Source organism: Pseudophryne corroboree (genome assembly GCF_028390025.1).
Source record: "Pseudophryne corroboree isolate aPseCor3 chromosome 3 unlocalized genomic scaffold, aPseCor3.hap2 SUPER_3_unloc_15, whole genome shotgun sequence".
Taxonomy (NCBI): Eukaryota; Metazoa; Chordata; class Amphibia; order Anura; family Myobatrachidae; genus Pseudophryne; species Pseudophryne corroboree.
Window position 1 is genome coordinate 1,978,925 of NW_026967503.1, and position 25,603 is coordinate 2,004,527.

A 25,603-nucleotide genomic window follows, 5' to 3' on the forward strand; every position below is an offset into this window, starting at 1 on the left:
GACTGGAGAGGTGACTGCAGGGAATGGGACATTATACAGTAACACCAGGGGATGTGTCTGGGTGATGACTGGAGAGGTGACTGCTGGGAATGGGACATTATACAGTAACACCAGAGGACGTGTCTGGGTGATGACTGGAGAGGTGACTGCTGGGAATTGGACATTATACAGTAACACCAGGGGCTGTGTCTGGGTGATGATTGGAGAGGTGACTGCTGGGAATAGGACATTATACAGTAACACCGGGGGATGTGTCTCGATGATGACTGGAGAGGTGACTGCTGGAAATGGGGCATTATACAGTAACACCGGAAGACATGTCTGGGTGATGACTGAAGAGGTGACTGCTGGGAATGGGGCATTAAACAGTAACACCGGGGGACGTGTCTGGGTGATGACTGGAGAGGTGGCTGCTGGGAATGGGACATTATACAGTAACACCGGGCGCGTGTTTCTGGGTGATGACTGGAGAGGTGACTGCTGGGAATGGGACAATATACAGTAAAACCGGGAGACTTGTCTGGGTGATGACTGAAGAGGTGACTGCTGGGAATGGGACATTATACAGTAACACTAGGGGATGTGTCTGGGTGATGACTGGACAGGTGACTGCTGGGAATGGGGCATTATACAGTAACACCAGGAGACGTGTCTGGGTGATGACTGGAGAGGTTACTGCTGGGAATGGGACAATATACAGTAACACCAGGGGGTGTGTCTGGGTGATGACTGGAGAGGTGATTGCTGGGAATGGGACATTATACAGTAACACCAGGGGGCGTGTCTGGGTGATGACTGGAGAGGTGACTGGTGGGAATGGGGCATTATACAGTAACACCAGGGGATGTGCCTGAATGGGGCATTATACAGTAACACCAGGGGGCGTGTCTGGGTGATGACTGCTGGGAATGGGGCATTATACAGTAACACCGGGAATGTGTCTGGATGATGACTGGAGAGGTGACTGCTGGGAATGTGCATTATACAGTAACAATAGGGGACGTGTCTGGTTGATGACTGGAGAGATGACTGCTGGGAATGGGGCATTATACAGTAACACCAGGGGATGTGACTGGGTTATGAATAAAGAGGTGACTGTTGGGAATGGGGCATTATACAGTAACACCAGGGGACGTGTCTGGGTGATGACTGGAGAGGTGACTGCTGGGAATGGGGCATTATACAGTAACACCAGGGAATGTGTCTGGGTGATGACTGGAGAGGTGACTGCTGGGAATGGTGCATTATACAGTAACACCAGGGGACGTGTCTGGGTGATGACTGTATCACTGTGTGTGTCAGATGCCTATAAGGTGTCAGGATGTCACTGTCTATGTCTCCTTGCAGGAGGCAGAGTATATAGAGAAACACACGGATCTGTACAAGGATGTGATGATGGAGAATCACCGGCCCCTCACATCACTGGGTAAAAGTAGACTGTCATGTATTGTACAGGGGAGAGCAGGTATGGGGGCCCCCTATATACACATATCATCTCATAATCACATATATACACTGTACTCAGTCACTGTGTGTCTCCTACAGATGGGTCCAGTAACAGAGATACCCCAGAGAGATGTCCCCGTCCTCTGTATTCCCAGGATTGTACAGAGGAGAATCACAGTATCCCACAGGAGGATCAGGTAGGTGGGATTTAGGGTCTCACCAATATACTAAAGTGACTGTCACTATATGATCTGTAGAAAAGCTGTGTGTGTATTATGCACTGATATTATACTGTTCCACCTCAGTTTAATCTGACTGTATGCAAATGTTATTATAGTGTTTGTTTGTTTTTTAGGTAGAACGTCTGTCTGATATTAAAACAGAAGATACAGGGGGAGAAGAAGAGACGTATGTGACTGATATAAAGGCAGAAGATATAGAGGGAGAAGAAGAGATGTATGTGACTGATATAAATTCAGAAGATATAAAGGAAGAAGAAGAGACGTATGTGACTGATATGAAGGCAGAAGATATAGAGGGAGAAGAAGAGACGTATGTGACTGATATAAAGACAGAAGATTTAGAAGGAGAAAAAGAGACGAATGTGACTGATATAAAGGCAAAAGATACAGCAGGAGAAGAAGAGACGTATGTGACTGATATAAAGGCAGAAGATATAGAAGGAGAAGAAGAGACGTATGTGACTGATATAAAGGCAGAAGATATAGAGGGAGAAGAAGTGACGTATGTGACTGATATAAAGTCAGAAGATATAGAGGGAGAAGAAGAGACGTATGTGACTGATATGAAGGCAGAAGATACAGAGGGAGAAGAAGAGACGTATGTGACTGATATAAAGGCAGAAGATATAGAGGGAGAAGAAGAGACGTATGTGACTGATATAAAGGCAGAAGATATAGAGGAAGAAGAAGAGACGTATGTGACTGATATAAAGGCAGAAGATATAGAGGGAGAAGAAGAGACGTATGTGAGGGGTGATCAGCAGTGTAAGGAGGAGGAGATCCCTACAGATATCAGCACAGGTGAGTAATAAACACTTATTACAGAAGTCACATATTCTCCTTGCTCAGTCACTACAGCAATCTCTTATCCTACACCCTCCTCCGCCATCAGCCCTGTTCTCAGTTGGGTGTTTCTAACACAAGGCTATCCATGACAAATATCACATGTAGAGAGATATTACACACAACACTATAATGTTATTAAACGTAACAAGCAGAAGTTTATTATTAGTGATTATATATACATTTGTATATATGTATGTATATAATATAATTAGTAATGTTTTTTGTGGAGTTCCTAATTTATATGCATTTTGTTAGATGATGCAGGTATGAAATATTTCCTGCTATACAGTAGACCTGAGCTCACCAAATACAATTCGTATAAGATTCAGAAATAACATAAAATTTGAATCTAGAACTTCAAGTAAAACAGAGTAAAAGCTTATCACAAGTACATATCTGTATAATCATAAGACAAGCATTTTGCACTTGTTGTCACCCTTGCATGGGTGGGCTTGTTCTTATCCACTCCAATTCACTCTAAATCCAACGCGTTTTATCAATAGTGACTTCTTCAGGGGTGTTTTCTGTTAAAGGCTTTATCCTTAAATATCAGTTGTGTATCCCTGAAATAATTGTGTAACCTTCAGATGGTAATTGTGGACTTGTTCATAATGAACACATTCCTAATTACTTGTGAATAATAGTTCCTGTTCTGTGCAGTTCTGAGGTTATGACTTTAGGAAATGTAATGGCCACATCCAATATTGCTCAATCTAAGGTCTCCCAGTAGCCTTACTACATACATAAGTGTGTCTTGCACTCACTATTTTAACTAACAATAATAAACAGTGGAGTATTAGTTCATGTATTGCTCAGTGCATTTAAGCCTACAGCCCCCGTCAAGGGAACCTCCTATACTGCAGGTCCTACGCTATTGCTCAAAATAATTACAGGTTGAGTATCCCACATCCATAATTCAAAATCCCACATTTTTGGTTCCCCATCTGAGATAATTACATATATATTATTTATGTGTATATATAGATATATCAAATAATATACATATATATATGTGTCATTATCTCAGTAGGGGAACCAAAAATGTGTGATTTTCAATTTTGGATAAGGGATTCTCAACCTGTACCATAAAAACAGCTATCACATTAGTGTTAAACTTTAGGTTTGCTCTCAGCGGTGGAAAGGTGGCTGAAAGGCTTGGATTGGTTTTCAGAGCACCAGTCTGACGTGCCACCACATCTCACGTGGCCCTCCAATTCACCAGATCTGGGACTGTGGGACTGCTTGGCTGGGTCCGGCATTGTACTGTTGGTGCAGTTCCTGATACGTTTGGAATGATTGGTGGTTGCTAGGCGCGCCAAATGCCCATGGTCCCGATTTGTCATAATCTACTTTCGGCCACTGTTCCGCCGCTGAGATTCTTGGTGTCCATGCTTCTTCCACTGTAGATGGATACTGCTCACTGTCTACAAGGGATCACCAACAAACAAATGCCGGTGTCGGCCAAAACCAAAGGCTCCCTTTTGCCAGTCGCATCATGTACACGACCCATGGTTTCATCTGAAAAAGAAACAATATCTCAACAAATTTGCATTGTATCAATACCTCAGACATTCACAATGATCATCCAGTAGTTTTAGTGTCACCATCTACATGCATGTGCACGTCCCGTGGCTTTGTACTTTATATATATATATATATATATATATATAATATAGGCAAATAAGCGACACTCACCAGGCTTCTTATAGATTAATAAAACGGTCCTTTATTGAATCCTACGTTTCGGGAATAACCCCGTTGTCAGGGACAGCATAGACATAAATACAATGTGATATGACAAACATATATACCCTCCCCCAACTGCAATCAAACAGTCTTACCTGTGACACCTGGAGGACGCCAGCCTTCAGCATCGCGGGCCATCCCGCCGCCCATGTTTCCACCTTCTGCTCGACGGGACCCGTGACATCATCTGGCGGCGCACACAGTGCACGCTGCTCGGTTGCTAAACAACACAACAACAATCAATGTTGTAATTACATTTAAAACAAATATATCACAGCAATAGTCCTTAAACGTTTATATTGTGTATAACCTTAATATTAACATCTATTCAAACACACTTTAATGCTCACCATCTAGCTAATTCTCACTGTAAACGGATCAATTAATCAGTACTGTTATAACCATATGAATTAAAGAAAGCATTGTAACCCGAGGCTTTCATTTAACCCCTGTAGCAGCCGTTCTTTCTGCTTAGAAAGTGTGATGTGATGCGGCGCGGTGGTGGTGCAGAATCTGGAGGATTACAGATTGGAATGCAATAGACAATTATCGGATGTTACTACTTACGAATTACTACCTAGGGACCCCAGTGGGGTGTTTAAGAAGGAATTAGATACCATGCTATTACAGGCAGTCAGAGATTACATTATTGATGATCAATTACGGTTAGCATTAACGGTTGACTTTCCTGTTGTGCCCTTATTCTATGTGGTCCCAAAAATACACAAAGACCTTGAAAAAAACCCGGGGCGCCCCATCGTATCGGGGAGTGGCTCATTATATCAACCTATCTCTGTGTTTTTGGACTTGATTCTTAATCCTTGCATTAAACTAATACCTTCATATTTACAGGATACCACTGCATTGTTGAACAAACTGGATGAAGTAGTGGTTACCCCCAACTCGGTGGCACTTTGTAGTGCAGACGTGACTAGCCTCTACACCTGCATACCTCACGATGCGGGTGTGGAGGCGGTCAGGGCACTCATAGTGGATAATCCCCACTATGTGGGACCACCAGTTGATTTCTTTTTGAAGTTGTTGTTTATGGTGTTGACCCGCAATTTTTTCTTACATGACGGTAGATTTTATCTACAGAAGGCGGGTTGCGCGATGGGGTCCTCAGTGGCCCATCGTACGCGAACGCATTCATGTACGCTGTAGAACAACAACTCCTCTACAGACAGGGAATATTATTGTCTAATATCCAGCTATATGTAAGATATATAGATGATTTGCTTATTATTTGGTCAGGTACCACAGCGGATCTTCGTAAAATATTAGATGAACATAACCTGTCTGACAGTGTGGTTAAACTGTCATATGATATGAGTATGGAGTCGGTACATTATTTGGATGTCAAGATCACAGTAGATGAATATAATCTGAGCACTTCGTTATTTGTTAAGAGTACTGACAGAAATACGATCCTAAGAAATGACAGTTTTCATCCTTTGCCTCTTCGTAATAGTCTGCCCTACTCACAGATGTTGAAGGCCAGACGAATTACATCAGATCCTACCATGATTGATTCAGCTTTGAATTTGATGGTAGATAAATTCCTGGAAAGAGGATATGACAAACAGTTGCTAGAAAGCACTAAAAACAGAGTATTAAAAATCCCACAAGCTGATACACTTAAATATCAGCCGCAGGTAAAGCCTAATAGTGGTCCAGAAGTAGTGCCATGGGTGAGTCTATATAGAGTCCTTTTCTCACTAAAAAGGCCAAAAAATGGTGGCCCATGGTAAACACAGATGGGGATTTACCATTATTACGACAAGCCAGATTATTGCCCAGTTACACCAGAGGCAGGAATTTGAAAGACCGATTAGTTAAATTAGACATCACGGGAATGGATAAAAAACACACATCACACTTTCTAAGCAGAAAGAACGGCTGCTACAGATGTCTGGGATGTGTCACCTGCAGAGCCCTATCAGTGGGTAATACATTTTGTCATCCCCATACAGGAAAGCGGTTTGAGATAAAATATCCAGTAACATGCAGTACCACTTTTGTCATATATATGCTAACCTGCCCTTGCGGGTTGGCTTATATCGGCAAAACACAGCGCCAATTTAAAGAGCGCATGGCGCAGCACAGGACAGCAATTAGGCATGCATTGGAGTCTGGCAGTAGCGATCAGCCTGTTGCCAGACATTGTTCTGAGGCAAGACATAGTATAGCCAGCATGAGATCAATCATTATTGACCATGTCCCCTTGAGAATTCGGGGGAGTAATCGGGCTAAAATATTATTGCAAACAGAGTGTAGGTGGATCAGTGCCCTAGATACGATAGCACCTCGAGGGTTAAATGAAAGCATCGGGTCCGAGGTGCGTCCTTTCTTGCCAGAGGAGGGGCAGAGGAAAGAAGCTGCACAATACAGCTAGTTCCCAGGAACAGAAGTCCTCCCCAGCCTCTACAAAATCCACCGCATGTCGCTGGGGCTCCACAGGCGGAGCTAGGCCCGGTGGGGGCACTTCTTCGAAATTTCAGCCACAAGTGGGTTCACTCCCTGTTGGATCCCTGGGCAATAGATATTGTGTCTCAGGGATACAAGCTGGACTTCGAGGAGATGCCTCCTCACCGACGGCCCTGCCAGCTTCCCCCCACGAGAGGGAAATAGTGTTAACTGCAATTCAACAAGGAGGGGGTTATTATTCGACCATGTTGTAGTCCCGAAACCGGACAGTTCAGTCAGACCCATATTGAATTTAAAATCCCTGAACATATACTTGAAAAGGTTCAAGTTCAGGATGGAATCGCTGAGAGCGGTCGTCGCAAGCCTGGAAGTGGGGGATTTTATGGTGTCTCTGGACATAAAGGATGCATACCTTCATGTCCCCATTTATCCACCTCATCAGGCGTACCTCACATTTGGGGTACAGGATTATCATTACCAATTTCAGACGTTGCCGTTTGGTCTCTCCACGGCACCGAGAATATTTACCAAGGTAATGGCGGAAATTATGGTACTGCTGCAGGAAGCAAGGGGTCACAATTATCCCATACTTGGACAATCTCCTCATAAAAGCTTGATCAAGAGAGCAGTTGCTGATCAGCGTAGCACTTTCTCTGGAAGTGTAACGGCAACACGGCTGGAGTCTAAATATTCCAAAGTCACAGTTGGTTCCTACAGCTTGTCTGCCTTTTCTAGGCATGATTCTAGACACAGACCAGAAAAGGGTTTATCTCCCGATAGAGAGAGCTCAGGAGCTCATGACACTGGTCAGGAACCTATTAAAACCAAAACAGGTGTCCGTGCATCCCTGCACTCGAATCCTGGGAAGGATGGTGGCATCATACAAGGCCATTCCCTTCGGCAGGTTCCATGCGAGGACCTTTCAATGGGACTTACTGGACAAGTGGTCCGGATCACATCTTCAGATGCATCGGTTAATCACCCTATTCCCCAGGGCCAGGGTGTCTCTCCTGTGGTGGCTGCAGAATGCTCACCTTCTCGAGGGCCTTAGATTTAACATTCAGGACTGGGTCCTGGTGACCACGGATGCAAGCCTCCGAGGGTGGGGAGCAGTCACACAGGGAAGAAATTTCCAAGGTCTGTGGTCAAGTCAGGAGACATCAACATCCTGGAACTAAGGGCCGTATACAACGCCCTGCTTCGCGACCAACCGGTTCTGATTCAGTCAGACACCATCACCGCAGTGGCTCATGTAAACCGACAAGGCGGCACAAGGAGCAGGGTAGCGATGTCGGAAGCCACCAGAATTCTTTGCTGGGTGGAAAATCACGTAAGCGCACTGTCAGCAGTGTTCATCCCGGGAGTGGACAACTGGGAAGCAGACTTCCTCAGCAGACACGACCTCCATCCAGGAGAGTGGGGACTTCATCAGGAAGTCTTCACACAGATGAGGGCATCATGCCTCAACAAAAAACTACAGAGGTATTGCGCCAGGTCAAGAGACCCTCAGGCGATAGCTGTAGATGCCCTGGTGACACCGTGGGTGTTCCAGTCGGTCTGTATTTCCTCCTCTTCCTCTCATACCCAAGGTGCTGAGAATAATAGCAAAAAGAGGAGTGAGAACGATATTCATTGTTCCAGGTTAGTCACGAAGGGCCGTGGCCTCTTCCTCTAAGACAGGACTTGTTGCAACAGGGGCCCTGTCTGTTCCAAGACTTACCGCGGCTGCGTTTGACGGCATGGCGGTTGAACGCCGGAACCTAGCAGAGAAAGGCATTCCGGATGAGGTCATTCCTACGCTGATAAAGGCTAGGAAGGACGTGACAGCTCAACATTATCACCGTATATAGCGAAAATATGTTGCTTGGTGTGAGGCCAGGAATGCCCCTACAGAGGAATTCCAGCTTGGCCGTTTCCTTTACTTCCTACGGTCAGGAGTGAATTTGGACCTAAACTTGGGGTCCATTAAGGTCCAGATTTCGGCCCTATCCATTTTCTTTCAAAAGGAGTTGACTTCTCTACCTGAAGTTCAGACGTTTGTAAAGGGAGTGCTGCATATTCAGCCCCCTTTTGTGCCTCCAGTGGCACCTTGGGATCTTAACGTGGTGTTGAGTTTCCTGAAATCCCACTGGTTTGAACCACTTAAAACGGTGGAGTTGAAATATCTCACGTGGAAGGTGGTCATGCTATTAGCCTTGGCTTCGGCTAGGCGTGTGTCAGAGTTGGCGGCTTTGTCACATAAAAGCCCCTCTCTGGTTTTCCATGCGGATAGAGCAGAATCGCGGACCCGTCCACAATTTCTGCCGAAAGTGGTTTCATCCTTTCATATAAACCAACCTACTGTGGTGCCTGTGGCTACTACGGACTTGGAGGATTCCGAGTTGCTTGATGTAGTCAGGGCTTTGAAGGTTTATGTAACCAGAACGGCTAGGGTCAGAAAAACAGAGTCTTTGTTTATCATGTATGCTTCCAACAAGCTTGGTGCTCCTGCTTCAAAGCAAACTATTGCTCGCTGGATCTGTAACACGATTCAGCAGGCTCATTCTGCGGCTGGATTGCCGCTGCCAAAATCAGTTAAGGCCCATTCCACTAGGAAGGTGGGCTCTTCTTGGGCGGCTGTCCGAGGGGTCTCGGCATTACATCTTTGCCGAGCGGCTACTTGGTCAGGTTCAAACACTTTTGCAAAGTTCTACAAGTTTGATACTCTGGCTGAGGAGGACCTCCTGTTTGCTCAATCGGTGCTGCAGAGTCATTCGCACTCTCCCGCCCGTTTAGGAGCTTTGGTATAATCCCCATGGTCCTTACGGAGTCCCCAGCATCCACTAGGACGTTAGAGAAAATAAGATTTTACTTACCGGTAAATCTTTTTCTCGTAGTCCGTAGTGGATGCTGGGCGCCCGTCCCAAGTGCGGACTTCTTCTGCAATGCTTGTATATAGTTATTGCTTAAATAAGGGTTATGTTATGGTTGCATCAGGATTGACCAGTTGCTCTTTTGTTGTTCATACTGTTTACTGGGTATGTTTATCTCAAGTTATATGGTGTGATTGGTGTGGCTGGTATGAATCCTGCCCTGGATTGCCAAAATCCTTTCCTTGTACTGTCAGCTCTTCCGGGCACAGTTTCTCTAACTGAGGTCTGGAGGAGGGACATAGAGGGAGGAGCCAGAGCACACCAGAATCTAAATTCTTTCTTAAAGTGCCCATGTCTCCTGTGGAGCTGTCTATTCCCCATGGTCCTTACGGAGTCCCCAGCATCCACTACGAACTACGAGAAATAGATTTACCGGTAAGTAAAATCTTATTTTTACAGCTGTCCTATGGACTCTTTTGGACCCTTTCTTGCCCCTCTGTGTGTTTTGACACCCCAGTGTGTAGGTTGCAGAGCCGGTGAGCCATTCATTTTGCTTTTGCAGGTTGTGGCCTACACCCGGATCCAAAGCCGCGGACTAAAGTTGTGCAGTGATCCCACAGCGAACCGGACCTCAGCGAGGTAGCGCTGCTACTCACCAAGGGTTGTGCGCCCTGTCCATTCTTGTGCCTAGCCGTGCTGTTGGAGTCGTGTGGAGAGGCTGACTGGGGATCAGCGGTGACCACAGCGGGAGACACGGAGCGGAGCTGCTCTCCGGGCATCTGATGGGGCGCATACTACGGGGATTGGTGGTCTCAGCAGGGAGGCGTCAGGTTATTCAGCTCACCCACCCGCAGCCTGCCTTCTCCTACTGTCCGGCCGTTGGAGCCCTGAGTCGTGGCAGCGGGGAATACACAGAGCGCTTGCCAGTCATCACTCCAGCAGTGTCCCGGCATCTCCCCCTCTCCTCCTAACCCATGGTGCTATGGGGGAATCTGGTGGAGCTGTGAATTATAGAGGACATACACGTGGGGTTCCTATGCAGCCAGATACGCTACCCTGTGCCACTGCACCCTAGTACCCTCTCCTCTCCTGCCTTATTACTGACCTGGTTCACCCACCATAGCTGGACAGTTTCTTTAGATTTGGGCTTCCCTGCCAGAAGTGACCATCTTGAAAACTGGCAATATAGCCACATGCCCTCCTGAAACCAGCCGCTTCTCTGGGAGCTACAGACACTACCAGCCCATGATCAGTGCCCTTCACTACAGTCTCTGTGATTTCTGGTAGGGACTTCGGCCCTACCAGTAAGTGGTTGCCTGAACTGCTTTTATTATTATTATTGCCTGGCCTCCACTCCTGCTCTGTCGACTCCCTCTGGTGGCAGACTGTGCTGACTACATCCTCCACACTATTTGACTGCTGCTGGGTTTTTTTTCCCTCCTGCTCCCCTCAATCCCCGTAAGATCCAGTTAGAGCTCTTGGGGCATCAGTATAGCTATGACGTAACAGTCCATGTATCCAGGACAGTAGCAGGCCCCAGTTGCTGGCTCCTATAAATTACTTTACCGCTCAAGGATGTCATCTTCTTGCTATTACCCATAAACAACTGACCTCACAATGTTTCTGTAACCGATGGCCACTGAGGGTCTATGCTCACTGATGTCTCCCTATTTCCACACTTCAATACTTCTGCTATGTCGCTACTGGCCTCCTGACCTTGGCCCTCATTCCGAGTCGTTCGCTCGTTCTTTTTCATCTCATCGCAGTGAAAATCCGCTTAGTACGCATGCGCAATGTTCGCATTGCGACTGCGCCAAGTATTTTGCTATGAAGAAAGGATTTTTACTCACGGCTTTTTCTTCGCTCCGGCGATCGTAGTGTGATTGACAGGAAATGGGTATTACTGGGCGGAAACACGGCGTTTTATGGGCGTGTAGTTGAAAACGCTACCGTTTCCGGAAAAAACGCAGGAGTGGCCGGAGAAACGGGGGAGTGTCTGGGCGAACGCTGGGTGTGTTTATGACATCAAACCAGGAACGACAAGCACTGAACTGATCGCACAGGCAGAGTAAGTGTGGAGCTACTCTAAAACTGCTAAGTAGTTTGTGATCGCAATATTGCGAATACTTCGGTCGCAATTTTAAGAAGCTAAGATACACTCCCAGTAGGCGGCGGCTTAGCGTGTGTAACTCTGCTAAATTCGCCTTGCGACCGATCAACTCGGAATGAGGGCCCTTGTTCTCTAATCTCCGTAATGTTATGCTGAAGAATGGGCAGAACTGGAATATCAACTCATAAGAAAGCTAAACCTCGTCCTCAACAGGAAACCTCTCAAACTGACTTGAGACCTTTTCTTCTTCCTAATCAACTAACATGGAGCCCCAGTCCTGATCATTCAGAATCTTCTCCCATCCCGTCTTTTCCTTCAAATCCTTCCATGATGGCTTAAACCCATTGTTTAAACCTATGGCAAGCCAGCTGGGCTCTATTCTTCTCTCGGTTTTCCTTTAAAGTCTTTAACGCTCAGGAACCTTAAATCGAAGAGCAGATGCACTTTCTCGTTCTTTTCAAATGGATGATTCACTCAACTCCTCTGAGAAACAATTTATTCTAAATCCAGCTTCATTTGCTACAACTCGTACTGTTCCTCTACTTCCTCCGGGGAGAACTTTTGTAGCACCAAAATTTTGCAGGAAATTGCTTATGTGGGTTCATTCTTCATCTTTCATGGGTCATGCCGGTGGTCTTAAGACTCTCAAGTTCATTCAGCGATTCTACTGGTGGCCTCATCTTAAAACGGATGTCTTTGAATTTGTAGCAGCTTGTTCCAAGTGTGTTCAACATAAAAGTCCATGAACATTTCCCTCGGGTCTTCTTCATCCACTTCCAACACCTCAAAAGCCTTGGACTCGCATCTCTATGGATTTCATAACCGATTTGCCAGTCTCCAGAGGCCACGACACCATTTGGGTTATTGTAGAATGATATTAGAAGATGGCTCACTTCATACCCCTCACCGGTCTTCCCTTTGCTCCTCAACTATCCAAATTGTTTTCCTCATAGATTTTTAATTTGCATGGCCTTCCACAGGAAATAGTTTCTGATCAGGGTCCTCAATTTCTCGCCAAGTTCTGGAAAGCTCTCAGCTCTGTCCTAGGAATCAAGTTGAACTTCTCTTCAGCCTACCATACCCAGACTGACGGACAGACTAAAAGAGTCGACCGAGATCTGGAAACTTTCTTACGGATGTTCATGTTCCCTGCTCAGGAAGACTTGATGGATTACCTCCCATTTGCTGAGTTTCCATACAATAACCTATATCATTCTTCTACCAATTCCACTCCTTTCTTCATTAATTATAGTTTTCATTGAGTTCCTTACTTCTAATCTCTCCCACCTCTTGAGGTTCCTGCTGCTCTTCGTCAGTTCACTAAGATTTGGAGACAAATTCATAAGGCGCTACTTATGACTTCCCAGAAATAAAAGACCTACTCTGATCGGAAACATAGGGCTGTTCCTAGTCTCAAAGTGGGAGATTGTGTTTGGATATCCACCAGAAACCTCAGACTCAAAGTTCCTACCAAAAAGTTTTCTCCAAGATTCATCAGCCCGTATCCTATTAAAAGAGTGTTGAATCCTGTTTCTTACAAGGTGAAACTGCCTCACTATTTGAAAATTTCCAATACCTTTCACATTTCTCTGCTAAAGCCTCCTGTACTAAATCATTTTCGGGCAGCTTTCCCTTAACCTCCCAAGGTTCAAGCTGCTCAAAATGAGGAATTTGAGGTTCATAACATTCTTGACTTCCACAAGAGGTATGGTCATCTCCAGTATCTCATAGATTGGAGAGGATATGGTCCGGAGGAAAGATCTTGGGTGGCTGCAGAGGATGTTCATGCTCCAAGACTGAGTTGTGCCTTTCATGCCAAGAATCCCACTAAGCAGCGTGGGTGTTTAAAGACTACCCTAAAAAGGGGGGTACTGTCAGCATCCAGAGTTTAACCACTGGTTCTGGTCCCTGTGGCCTTCCTCTTAGGTGGCTGGTGTCGCTGCGATGGATAGGAGCTACAGCAGCGAAGTCCTCCGGTGCGGCGTCTGGGAGGCTGAGGCCAGAGGTAGATGCTGGTTCCACATGTGCCCTCTGTGCAGGGAGCCACCATGTTGGAGACCAATCCAAGTCAATAGGTATCCCAGTTCACATCCAGCCACTCCGGTACAGGCTTCCCTTATAAAAAAGGGGTTAATGCTTAGCTATGTTGTCAGTACTTCAAGTTACTTGCTGCTGTAAGGTACTCTGTGCTTCCAGGTTAACCCTTGGTATCCTGGTTCTGTTGTGTCCGCCTGGTGGTCAGTTCTGTTATTGCAGTCCTTTGCTCCAAGTCCACCTGCTCTTGTGGTTTAACCACTGGCCCTCTATCTGGTAGAGGGTCTCCATTTGCTGATGGTGCTCACAGCGATCCTCTCTTCAGCATCGTTTACAAATCACAAGTCATCTCTTCAGTCAGTGTTCTTCAGCATCGTTTACAAATCACTAACCTTTCGTCTTTCAGAATTCACTCAGACTTCTCTCCTAGTCGTTGTGTATGATTGAGGTCTCATTAAAACTGAATTCCTCTTTCTTCGGTGTATCATTCATGGTCATTGTCCTCATTCCCTACCCCTCTACATCCTTGGGCCTAAGTCTTCAATCCATGAGTAAGAACTACATTCAGCCACCTCGTTTCCTTCCTTTGCCTATAGCTGCTCCCTCAGTCAATTATCAGTCGTCAGATCCCCAACTCAAGCCAAGCGTGACATGGAAGAAGGGGAATTCCTGGTTTCTCTGGATATTAAAGATGCGTATCTTTACATCCCAATATGGCCGCCTCTTCAGGCTTACCTCAAGTTTGCACTTAAGGACAGTCAATACCAGGTCCAGGCCTTGAATTTCGGTCTCTTAACAGCACTGAGGGTGTTATCAGGGGTGATAGCAGAGATGTTGCTACAACTCCGCAAGCAGGAAGTAAACATTGTTCCATACTTGGACGATCTCATAATAGCTATATTCAGAGCACAGTTGATGGAAAAGATCAGCCTTCCAGCACGACTACTCACAGATCATGGGTGGAGTCTCAATCTGCAGAAATCCCACCTAGGACCTACGCAGAGGCTTCAGTTCCTGGTAATGATACTGGACACGGTGTCTCAGAAGGTGTTCCTTCCTATGGACAAGGCAAAGATAATTCAGACGATGGTACGTTCCATTTTGAAGCTGAACAAAATTTCGGTACATCTTTGCATACGCTTACTGGGAAAGATGATGGCCTCCTACGACACAATTCGGTACGGAAGATTCCATGCATGACCATTCCAGCTGGATCTGCTGGACAAATGGTCTGGGTCATATCTGCACATTTGCCAGATGATATGCCTTTCACCAAACGCCAGGATTTCCCTCTTATGGTGGTTGCTGATCTCCCTCCTGGAGGGTCGACACTTCAGAATCCAGGATTGGATTCTGTTGACAACGGATGCAAGCCTCCATGGTTGGGGTGCAGTGACCCTAGGGGCTCGGTTCCAGTGAAGGTGGTCTGATCAAGAGGCTTCCCTTCCGATAAATGTTTTGGAACTCAGGGCGATTTACAATGCCCTTCTGCTGACCTCTTTATGTTCTTCAGTATCAGGCCATACGGTTATGGTCGGAAAAAGCACCAACTGTGGCGTACATAAACCAACAAGGAGGTCCAAACAGCAGAGCTGCAATGAGGGAGGTGTCATAGATACTCCTCTGTGGGGAGCGAAATCCCAAGGCCATTTCCACCATATTAATTTCGTGAGTAGACAATTGGGGAGCAGACATCCTCAGTAGACACGATCTGCACGTGGGGGAATGGGGTCTCTACCTGCAAGTGTTTCAGCAGATATTTCATCGGTGGGGCTACCCGCAAATCAACTTGTTGGTTTCTCAGCTCACCAAGAAGCTTCTGCGTTACTTTTCTGGGACGAGGAATCCATAGGCCGCAGCAGTGGACGCCCTGTCGACACAGACGATTTACCGGTTGGTGTACTTGTTCCCTCCAGTTCCTCTAATTCCAAGAGTTTTCAAAGGACTTGAGGGGACAGGGTTCAGGCAATTCTGATTGCCCCAGACTGGCCACGCAGGGCCTGGTATGTAGACATTCTAGCCTTATTACTCGTAGGCCCCTGGCCTCTGCCAATTCAGGATAATCGTCTTACACAAGGGCTGTTGGTCTATCCAGACTTACCACGGCTACGTTTGATGTAATGGAAGTATATTGGGATGAATTGTGCCAGGACAGACATTCCGGGCAAGGTTATCTCGACTATGCTCCAAGTCGGCCAGATAGTCGCATAGAAACATTACCATCGCATATGAAAGAAATGTGTCTCTTGGTGTGAGGGTCAACAGTATTCTGCTATGGATTTTTATCTGGGACATTTCTTGCACTTCCTGCAGGCTGTTGTGGATGTGGGCCTACGTTTAGGCTCCATAAAAGTTCAAATCTCAGCCATGTCTTTTTCTTCCAGGGAACAATTGGTTGTTCTCCCAGTGGTCCAGATGTTCTTGACAGGTGTCCTTCATATTCGACCACCCTTTGTGCCTCCCACAGTGCCGTGATTTCTCAATTTGGTTCTGGCCTTTCTCCAATCTGTTTGATTGAACATTTCAACAAGGTGGACATGGAGTATTTGACATGGCAGGCTATCATGTTGTTGGCCTTGGCCTCAGTGAGGCGTGTTTTGAAATTAGGGGCCTTATCCTGTAAGAGTCCTTCTGTGTTGTTTCATGAGGATAGAGCAGTGCTTAAAACTCACTAGACATTCTTGCCTAAGGTGGTGTCAGCATTTCATATCAATTGGCCTATGGTGGTTCTGGTTGTCACTGGCACGTCTGTTACACCAATGTACTTGGACTTGGCTTTGGAGATTTATGTCAAGAGGCCAGCTCGTTTCAGAAAATCAGACTCGCTTTTTGTTCTCTATGATGCTTCAAAGATTGCTTGTCCTGCTTCGAAGCAGTCTATTGCATGTACAATCCAACAGGCTCAATCTTCAGCGGCTTTGCTGCTGCCGAGGTCTGTTCAGGCCCACTCCACACGGTAGGTGAGTTCTTCCTAGGTGGCTGCCCGGGGTGTCTCAGCTTTGCAGTTATGCTGGGCAGCTACTTGGTTGGGTTCGAACACGCTGTAAACTTTTAAAGGTTCAACACCTTGGCTACTGAGGACCTTCAGTTTGGTCAATCAGTTTTGATGGGGTCTCAGCAGTCTCCCACCCGGTTTGGAGTTTTGGAACTTCCCCATGGAACTAAGACCAACCCAGTATCTTGTTGTGATCATAAAGTACAAATGGTGCGTCTGACTTCCTGTGATGAGTAGTTCTCTTCACATAGATTTTCAAAGCCCACACGACATCCAAGGACTTTGTGGTAATTGAGGTGTCAGTAACCACTGGCACCACAATAGGTTGGTTGATATGAAAAGCCAACACAACCTTAGGGAATAATTGCTGACGCATTCTGAGCTCAGCTCTATCCTCATGGAAAATCAAGTAGGGGCTCTTGTGCGACAATGCCCCCTATTCTGACACACGTCTGGCAGAAGCCAAGGCCAACAACGTGACTGCCTTCCAAGTAATAAACTTTATGTCCACCTCCTGTAAAGGTTCTAACCAATCCAACTGCAGGAACTGCAGCACCACATTAAGATCCCAAGGTGCCATAGGAGGCACAAAGGGTGGTTGGATGTGCAGAACTCCTTCCAAGAAAGTCTGAACCTCAGGGATAGCAGCCAATTGTTTCTGGAAGAAAATAGACAAGGCCAAAATCTGGACCTTGATGGAGCCCAAGTGCAGGCCAACATCCACACCTGCTTGCAGAGAAAGGAGAAAATGTCCCAGTTGAAACTCCACCGTAGGAAACTTTTTGTATTCACACCAAGACACATACTTTTTCCAAATCTAATGGTAATGCTTAGACATTACCCCCTTCCTAGCTTGGATCAGAGTAGGAATAACCTTATTTGGAATGCCCTTCCGAGCTAAGATCTTGCGTTCAACCTCCATGCCCTCAAACGTAGCCGTGGTACATCTTGATAGGAAAACAGCCCCTGCAGTAGAAGGTCCTCGCAAAGAGAAAGAGGCCTCGGATCCTCCAGCAGTAATACCAGAAGATCCGCGTACCAAGCCCGCCTTGGCCAGTCCAGAGCAATGAGGATCGCCGGAACTATTGATCTTTTTATTAGTTTGAGAATCCTTGGGATGAGTGGAAGTGGAGGGAACACATACACTGACTGTAACACCCACGAAGTCACCAGGGCATCCACCGCCACTGCCTGTGGGTCTCGTGAGCTGGAACAGTACCTCCGAAGCTTCTTGTTGAGTCGATAGGCCATCATGTCTATCTGAGGTACACCCCATTGGCGTGTTACGTCTGTGAATACCTCTGGGTGGAGGCCCCATTCTCCTGGATGGAGATCATGTCTGCTGAGGAAGTCCGCTTCCCAGTTGTCCACTCCCGGAATGAAGATCGCTGACTGTGCCAGCGCGTGTCTTTCTGCCCAGAGGAGGATTCTTGTTACCTCTGACATTGCAGCCCTGCTCTTCATTCCACCCTGCCTGTTTATGTAGAACATTGCTGTGATGTTGTCTGACTAAACCTGAATGGCTCGATCTTGCAGAAGATGAGCCGCTTGTAGTAGGCCATTGTATATGGCCCTTAGTTCCAGAATGTTTATTGGAAGGACCGATTCCTAGCTTGACCACTTTCCCTGGAAGTTTTCCTCCTGGGTGACTACTCCCCAACCTTTGAGGCTTGCATCCGTGGTTAGAAGAATACAATTCTGAATCCCGAACCTGCGGCCCTTGAGCAGGTGAGAAGTTTGCAGCCACCAGAGTAGTGAAATTCTGGCTTTCGGCGACAGGAATATCCGCTGGTGCATGTGAAGATGCGATTCCGACCACTTGTCCAGGAGATCCAGCTGGAAGAACCGTGCATGGAATCTTCCGTATTGTAGAGCCTCGTAGGAGGATACCATCTTCCCCAGAAGGTGAATGCACTGATGAACCGATACCCAGGGAGGTTTCAAGACGTCCCAGACCATTGATTGGATCACCAACGCTTCCTCCAACAGTAGAAACACCATCTGCACTTCCGTGTCGAATATCATCCCCAGGAAGGGCAGTTTCCTTGTCGGTTCCAAATGTGACTTTGGAAGATTCAGGATCCACCCATGATCCCAGATTAGTTGAGTTGAGAGCGCAATACTCTGCAACAGCTTCTCTGTGTAAGATGCCTCTATCAGCAGATCATCCAGTTATGGAATTATGTTCACTCCCTCTTTGCGTAGGAGCATCATGTCCGCCATGACCTTGGTGACCACCCTTGGTGCTGTGGAGAGGCCAAATGGAGATGTCTGGAACTGATAGTCACAGTCCTGTAGTGCAAACCGTAGATAGGCGTGGTGAGGTGGCCAGCTCAGAATGTGAAGGTACGCATCCTTGATATTCAGGGATACTAAGAATTCCCCCTCTTCCAGACATGAGAATCACCACTCTCAGAGACTCCATCTTGAATTGGAAAACCCTCAAGTAGTGGTTCAACGACTTCAGGTTCAATATGGGCCTTACTGAACCGTCCGGTTTTGGTACCACAAACAGGTTTGCATAATAACCCTTGGTTTTCGGGTAAGGTGGAACTGGACCAATGACAATTGTTTGTACCAATTTTTGAATGGCTTCCTGTAGGATAGCACTTTCTGTCAGCGAAGCCGGTAAGCCTGATTTGCAGAATCTGTGAGGTGGGAGTTCCTGAAACTCCAGTCTGTACCCCAGGGTAACAATATCCGTCACCCAGGGGGTCTAGGCATGATGACGCCAAGACGTGACTGAAATCTTTTAGTCTCGCTCTCATCTGCCTGATCTCCAGGCTGAGAGGTCCACCATCATTCTGAGTATTTGGAGGAAGCAGAACCTGGTTTCTGTTCCTGGGAACCTGTTGGTGAGGTCTTTTGGATCTTCCTCGACCTCCTCTAAAGATGGTGGGAGGGGGTTTGGATTTTTTAAATTTTGCGGTCCAAAAGGACTGCAGTGTAGGTGTAGGATAAGATTTCCTAGCTGGGGCTGCTGCAGAGGGAAGAAATGTCGACTTACCCACAGTCGCCATGGAAATCCACACATCCAATGCATCCCCAAATAGTGCCTGACCTGTAAATGGCAGGTTCTCCACACTTTTCTTGGATTCTGCATCCGCAGTCCATTGGCATAACCAGAGTCCTCTGCATACCGAGACAGCCATTGAAGTAGCAGGCAAATGTCCTTCATGGCCTTAACCATGAAACCTGCAGAATCCTGTCTGTGACATAAAAACAAGGCAATGTCACTCCTATCCATAGTATCGAAGTCCTCTGGTAATGTGCCTGACCACTTTACTATGGCTTTAGAAGCCCACACACAAGCAATAGTGGGCCTTAAAGCCATGGCTGTAGCAGTGTATAGTGATCTCAATCTTGCGGTCAGCCGGCTCCTTTAAGGCGATTGAATCAGGGACAGGTAAAACTACCTTTTTAGACAGCCTAGATACAGAAGCAGGGAAGGTAAGCGAGGATTTCTTATTTACTGTAATATAAGATTCCTCTACTTGTTCTGGACCTTCTCAGAAATATGCAAAACATCCCTAATGGCTTCAATCATTAGCTGCACCCCTTTAGCAATGGATGCATCCCCCCCTGCATATCCCCATCACCGTCCCCTGTATCAGAGTCGGTATCAGTGTCAGCTTGCATTATCTGGGCAAGTGTACATTTTTGGGGGTATGTAGGTGGGGTTTTAGAGGAAGTAGTGGGAGCTGAATACTTCAAACCCACTACAGATTGTCTCAAAAACTGCGTCTCTTTCTCAGTATGTGACATCCTTGTTGAAATCTGGGATATCATTCCCCTTATAGAATCCACCCATGGGGGTTTGGATTCAGAAGGCTGAGACAGCACATTGCAGTCCTGAGTACATGGAATAGACTCCTCAGGAGAAGATAAACAGTCTGCAGCACAGGACACAGAGTCCTTAGACAAGGTAATGTGGATATACACACTTACACACACACAGGTAAATGTCAGATACAGTTTCCCCCAGAGTACCTTCAGAGAGTCACAGAGTATAAGGAGCCAGCCACACAGCGCCCCTGTAGGCAGTTATTATGATAACAGCTTGGCACTGACTAACTAACCTTAATAGGTCAGTGTCCTAGTTCCTATGATCTGCAGGGAGAAAATGGCGCTGGTGAGTGCTGGATCCGCTCTGAGGAAGACCTGCCCCTTGTAATGTTGAGCGACTTCCCGCACTAATTGTTTATACTGGCCTGAGGATTTTAGTGCTAACAGGGGGATTAGCGCCTGTTAACTGTGTGACCAGTGTAGGGTTTATCCGTGTTGGCTCAGGACGCCCCTCAAAGCGCCTACACTGTGTGTTGCTGAGCTTTCCTGGAGTGCAGACTGTCAGAGCTGCGCTCCCACCCTTGTGCCGCCATACCCTTCCGCTAACCGGGACACCGGCGCTGTGCTCACCACTTTTCTTCTGGCTTTGTTAGGGGGTGGCGGCCGTGCTGCAGGAGTGAGCAGTCGCCTCGTGGGCTTGCGATCAGCACCATCAGGAGCTCAGTGTCCTGTCAGCGGAGTAGAGAACCATTAACTCTTCAGGAAGTTGGTTCCTATTCCTGACCCCCCCCCCCCCCTAAGTCCCACGAAGCAGGGAGGCTGTTGCCAGCAGCCTTCCTGTAAGCTAACTCTAGAAAATAAAAAACTAAGAAAAGTCCTATGAGCTCCCCTAGCAGTGACCGGCTCCTCTGGGCACATTTTGTAAAAAAGTCTGGTAGGAGAGGCATAGAGGGAGGGACCAGCCCACACTATTAAACTCTTGAAGTGCCAGTGGCTCCCAAAGGACCCGTCTATACCCCATGGTACTAACTGGACTCCAGCATCCTCTAGGACGTAAGATATAGTAGATTATAACCTAGCAGATGATTATGATGATTGCAGGGGTATCATATGGTGTATTGCATGTAAAGTACCTTGTTTCACACCTACTCTGCTGTAGCAATATACCTTATATACGGGTGAGTAACACATGTACAGGCTTACCAGCGTATGAACACACACATAAAGGAATGCTACATTACCAATGCTTCCAGGAGTAACGTTAGGAGACATTTCTCTGATCCATCAGCTCATATGACTGATGTTATTGTTCAGCTAGAATCTCCAATTCATACGATATGTTCCCCATCCATTGTTTTACATTGGTGCTGACATAGGACTTGGCGAGTGACTACATCTCCATTTATACTTCATGGTTAGTTACCAGTACAAGAGAGAGATATATCTAAGTCTTATTATAATATTACATTTGTTATTGTGAGTGTTCTCAGGAGGGTGGACACAATGATTATAAAGACACAATATTATAAAGCCTTCATTAAAAGTTATGTTTTACTATACACACACATTTACAATTAAGTGTCCCAGAAAGTCTTCTCCTGTTGTTTACAAGATTAATATTGTTACAGAAAACGTTACATTTCCATAATGTATTTTTATTTCCAGCAGATGGACACACAAGCAGGAATATCTCAGAAGGACATCTTATGTTATCCCCGGATTGTGACATAAAAGATAATGACAGTAGACAGGATTCTCCTGGAGCTAACCCCATTACCCCAATTATACATCCAGCTCTATCAGCTGATCCCCCTGATCCTGGGGAATGTTCTCCTGATCACTCTGATATTGGTGCATCTGTTACAGCTCTGACAGTAGATACAGTGTTTCCGTGTTCTATAGATGCCAAATGTTTTACACAGAACACAAACCTTATTACCCATCAGACAGGTAAGGCAGGTGAGAGGCCACTGATATGTTCAGAGTGTGTGAAATGTTTTACATGCAAATCAGATCTTATTAGACATCAGAGAAGTCACACAGCTGAGAGGCCATTTCTATGTTCTGAATGTGGGAAATGTTTTGCACGGAAATCAGTTCTTGTTAGACATCAGAGAAGTCACACAGGTGAGAGGCCATTTCCATGTTCTGAGTGTGGGAAATGTTTTGCACACAAATCAGATCTTGATAAACATCAGAGAAGTCACACAGGTGAGAAGCCATTTCCATGTTCTGTGTGTGGGAAATGTTTTGCACACAAATCAGATTTGGTTAAACATCAGCGAAGTCACACAGGTGAGAAGCCATTTCTATGTTCTGATTGTGGGAAATGTTTTGCACACAAATCATATATTGTTATACATCAGAGAAGTCACACAGGTGAGAAGCCATTTTCATGTTCTGAGTGTGGGAAATGTTTTGCACACAAATCAGATCTTGTTAAACATCAGAGAAGTCACACAGGTGAGAAGCCATTTCCATGTTCTGAGTGTGGGAAATGTTTTGCACACAAATCAGATCTTGTGATACATCAGCGAAGTCACACAGGTGAGAAGCCATTTCCATGTTCTGAGTGTGGAAAATGTTTTGCACACAAATCAGATCTTGTTATACATCAGAGAAGTCATACAGGTGAGAAGCCATTTCCATGTTCTGAGTGTGGGAAATGTTTTGCAAACAAATTACATCTTGTTAGACATAATAGAATTCACACAGGTGAGAGGCCATTTTCTTGCTCTGAGTGTGGGAAATGCTTTATCCAGAAATCACATCTTGTTATACATCAAAGAAGTCACACAGGTGAAAATTCATTTCCGTGTTCTGAGTGTTGGAAATGTTTTGCACACAAATCAGATCTTGTTATACATCAAAGAAGTCACACAGGTGAGAGGCCATTTTCTTGTTCTGAGTGTGGGAAATGTTTTATCCAGAAATCACATCTTGTTATACATCAAAGAAGTCACACAGGTGAGAATCTATTTCCATGTTCTGAGTGTGGGAAATGTTTCGCACACAAATCAGGTCTTGTTACACATCAGAGAAGTCACACAGGTGAGAAGCCATTTCCATGTTCTGAGTGTGGGAAATGTTGTTTAAGTAAATCACATCTTGTTATACATTATAGAAGTCACACAGGTGAGAAGCCATTTCCATGTTCTGAGTGTGAGAAATGTTTTGCACACAAATCAGATCTTGTTAAACATCAGAGAAGTCACACAGGTGAGAGGCCATTTCCATGTTATGAGTGTGGGAAATGTTTTACATACAAATCACATCTTGTTATACATCAGAAAACTCACACAGGTGAGAAACCATTTCCATGTTCTGAGTGTGGGAAAGGTTTTACAAACAAATCGCATCTTGTTAGACATCAGAGAAGTCACACAGGTGAGAAGCCATTTCCATGTTCTGAGTGTGGGAAATGTTTTGCACACAAATCACATCTTGTTATACATCAGAGAAGTCACACAGGTGATAAGCCATTTTCTTGCTATGAGTGTGGGAAATGTTTTACCTGGAAATCACAACTTGTTACACATCAGCGAAGTCACAAGTGAGAAGCCATTTCCATGTTTTGCGTGTAAGAAATGTATTGCACACAAATCAGATCTCATTAAACATGAGAGCAGTCACACAGGTGAGAAGCCGTTTTCTTGCTATGAGTGCGGGAAATGTTTTACACAAATCACATCTTGTTACACATCGGAGAAGTCACACAGGTGAGAATCCATTTCCATGTTCTGAGATTGGGAAATGTTTTGCACACAAATCAGTTCTCAGACATAACAGAAGTCGCACAGGTGAGAAGCCATTTTCTTGCTCTGAGTGTGAAATGTTTTACACAGAAATCACAACTTGTTACACTTCAGCGAAGTCACACAGGTGAGAAGCCATTTCTATACTCTGAAAAATAAATCAGCACAATAGACATCTTTCAGGTGAGGAACCATTATAATCTTCTGGAGTATACTCATTATTGCCATGCATTGTTCTTCAAGGTTCTTATCCTATATCCTATGCTTTTTGCAATATACATGCTACTGCCAGGTGAAATAATCAGATGGCATGCCCTCATCTATCACTGCTATGCAGATTACCTGCCCCGTTACTTCCATCTGCAGATGAAGGACTGTTACCAGCAGTACCAAGAATCCCCAAGCAATTCTGAGATATCAGGGGGAGACAGGGTTGGTGGCACTAGTGCTGTAGCGGGGGCTGCCGGAGGCACTGTCTGTGGGTAAAATTGTCCCCAAGTAGTGCTGAGGTGGAAGAGGGGGTACACAGGGTGGCTGGCAGTAGTGGAGACGGTGGCAGTAGTGGGGAAGGACAAGGCGGTTAGCAGTATTGGGGGAAAGACTCGGGGGGAGATAGGGCTGGTGGTGGTAGTGGGGGGAGACAGGGCGGATGGCTGCAGTGCAGTACCAAGGGATGTTGGAAGCAGTAAAGAGGTGTATGGATCCCACACAGAATCAGCTGATAATTAGACTTGATGATTATGTGTCCTTATTTCTAATGCATCCCTTGTATGTGTTACTGTTATTTGCTGTGTCAGCCTTTATGTGTGTTCTGTGTAATAATCCTGAAAGTAGTGCTGCTACCGATCTCATATCATTTGTAGTAACTTGGAAAAGATGAGATATGAGGTGCACTCTGGAAGCTTATAGGGGGTTAAAGATGAACGCACATGTGACATCACGCAGCCCCCGGAAAATGGTCCTGGTCCGCCTGCATTCGCCCCTCAAGTATGCGGCCGCAATGTGCGTGTTCGCATGGCTGACGCACATGTGCATTTTGCCAACACCAGCAAATTGCTGTGGCCCACTATTGCGGTTGGGCCTGAATGACCCCCATAAGCTTTTGGCTCTCCTGATATGTATCTGTTTTACTTCCCTGCCATACTAACCCGTAACATGAATTATTTCTGTGCTTTAAAGGATATTTTATCCATGTGCAGAGTAATGTATTTTTTAAGTTTAAAATATAGACAAAAATTTGTATTAAAGATATGAAATAAAGTTGTTTAAAAACAAAAGATTTCCATTGAGCCTTTTTATTTGTCTGTGTATTATCTTATTTTCAGATAATTGTCGCTATGGTGACAGAAACAATTTCCTGTTAA

General features: G+C 45.7%; 1 protein-coding gene across 1 annotated transcript; it reads left to right on the top strand.

Annotated features, from left to right (window-relative positions):
* Nucleotides 1–1,805: 1,805 nt before the first annotated feature.
* Nucleotides 1,806–25,603, top strand: LOC134983431 (zinc finger protein 271-like). Its single transcript, XM_063949111.1, has 5 exons — nucleotides 1,806–2,489; nucleotides 22,150–23,938; nucleotides 24,027–24,121; nucleotides 24,532–24,671; nucleotides 25,565–25,603. Exons 1-5 carry the CDS (start codon nucleotides 1,901–1,903, stop codon nucleotides 25,601–25,603), a joined length of 2,652 nt encoding a protein of 883 aa, XP_063805181.1. The 5' UTR covers nucleotides 1,806–1,900.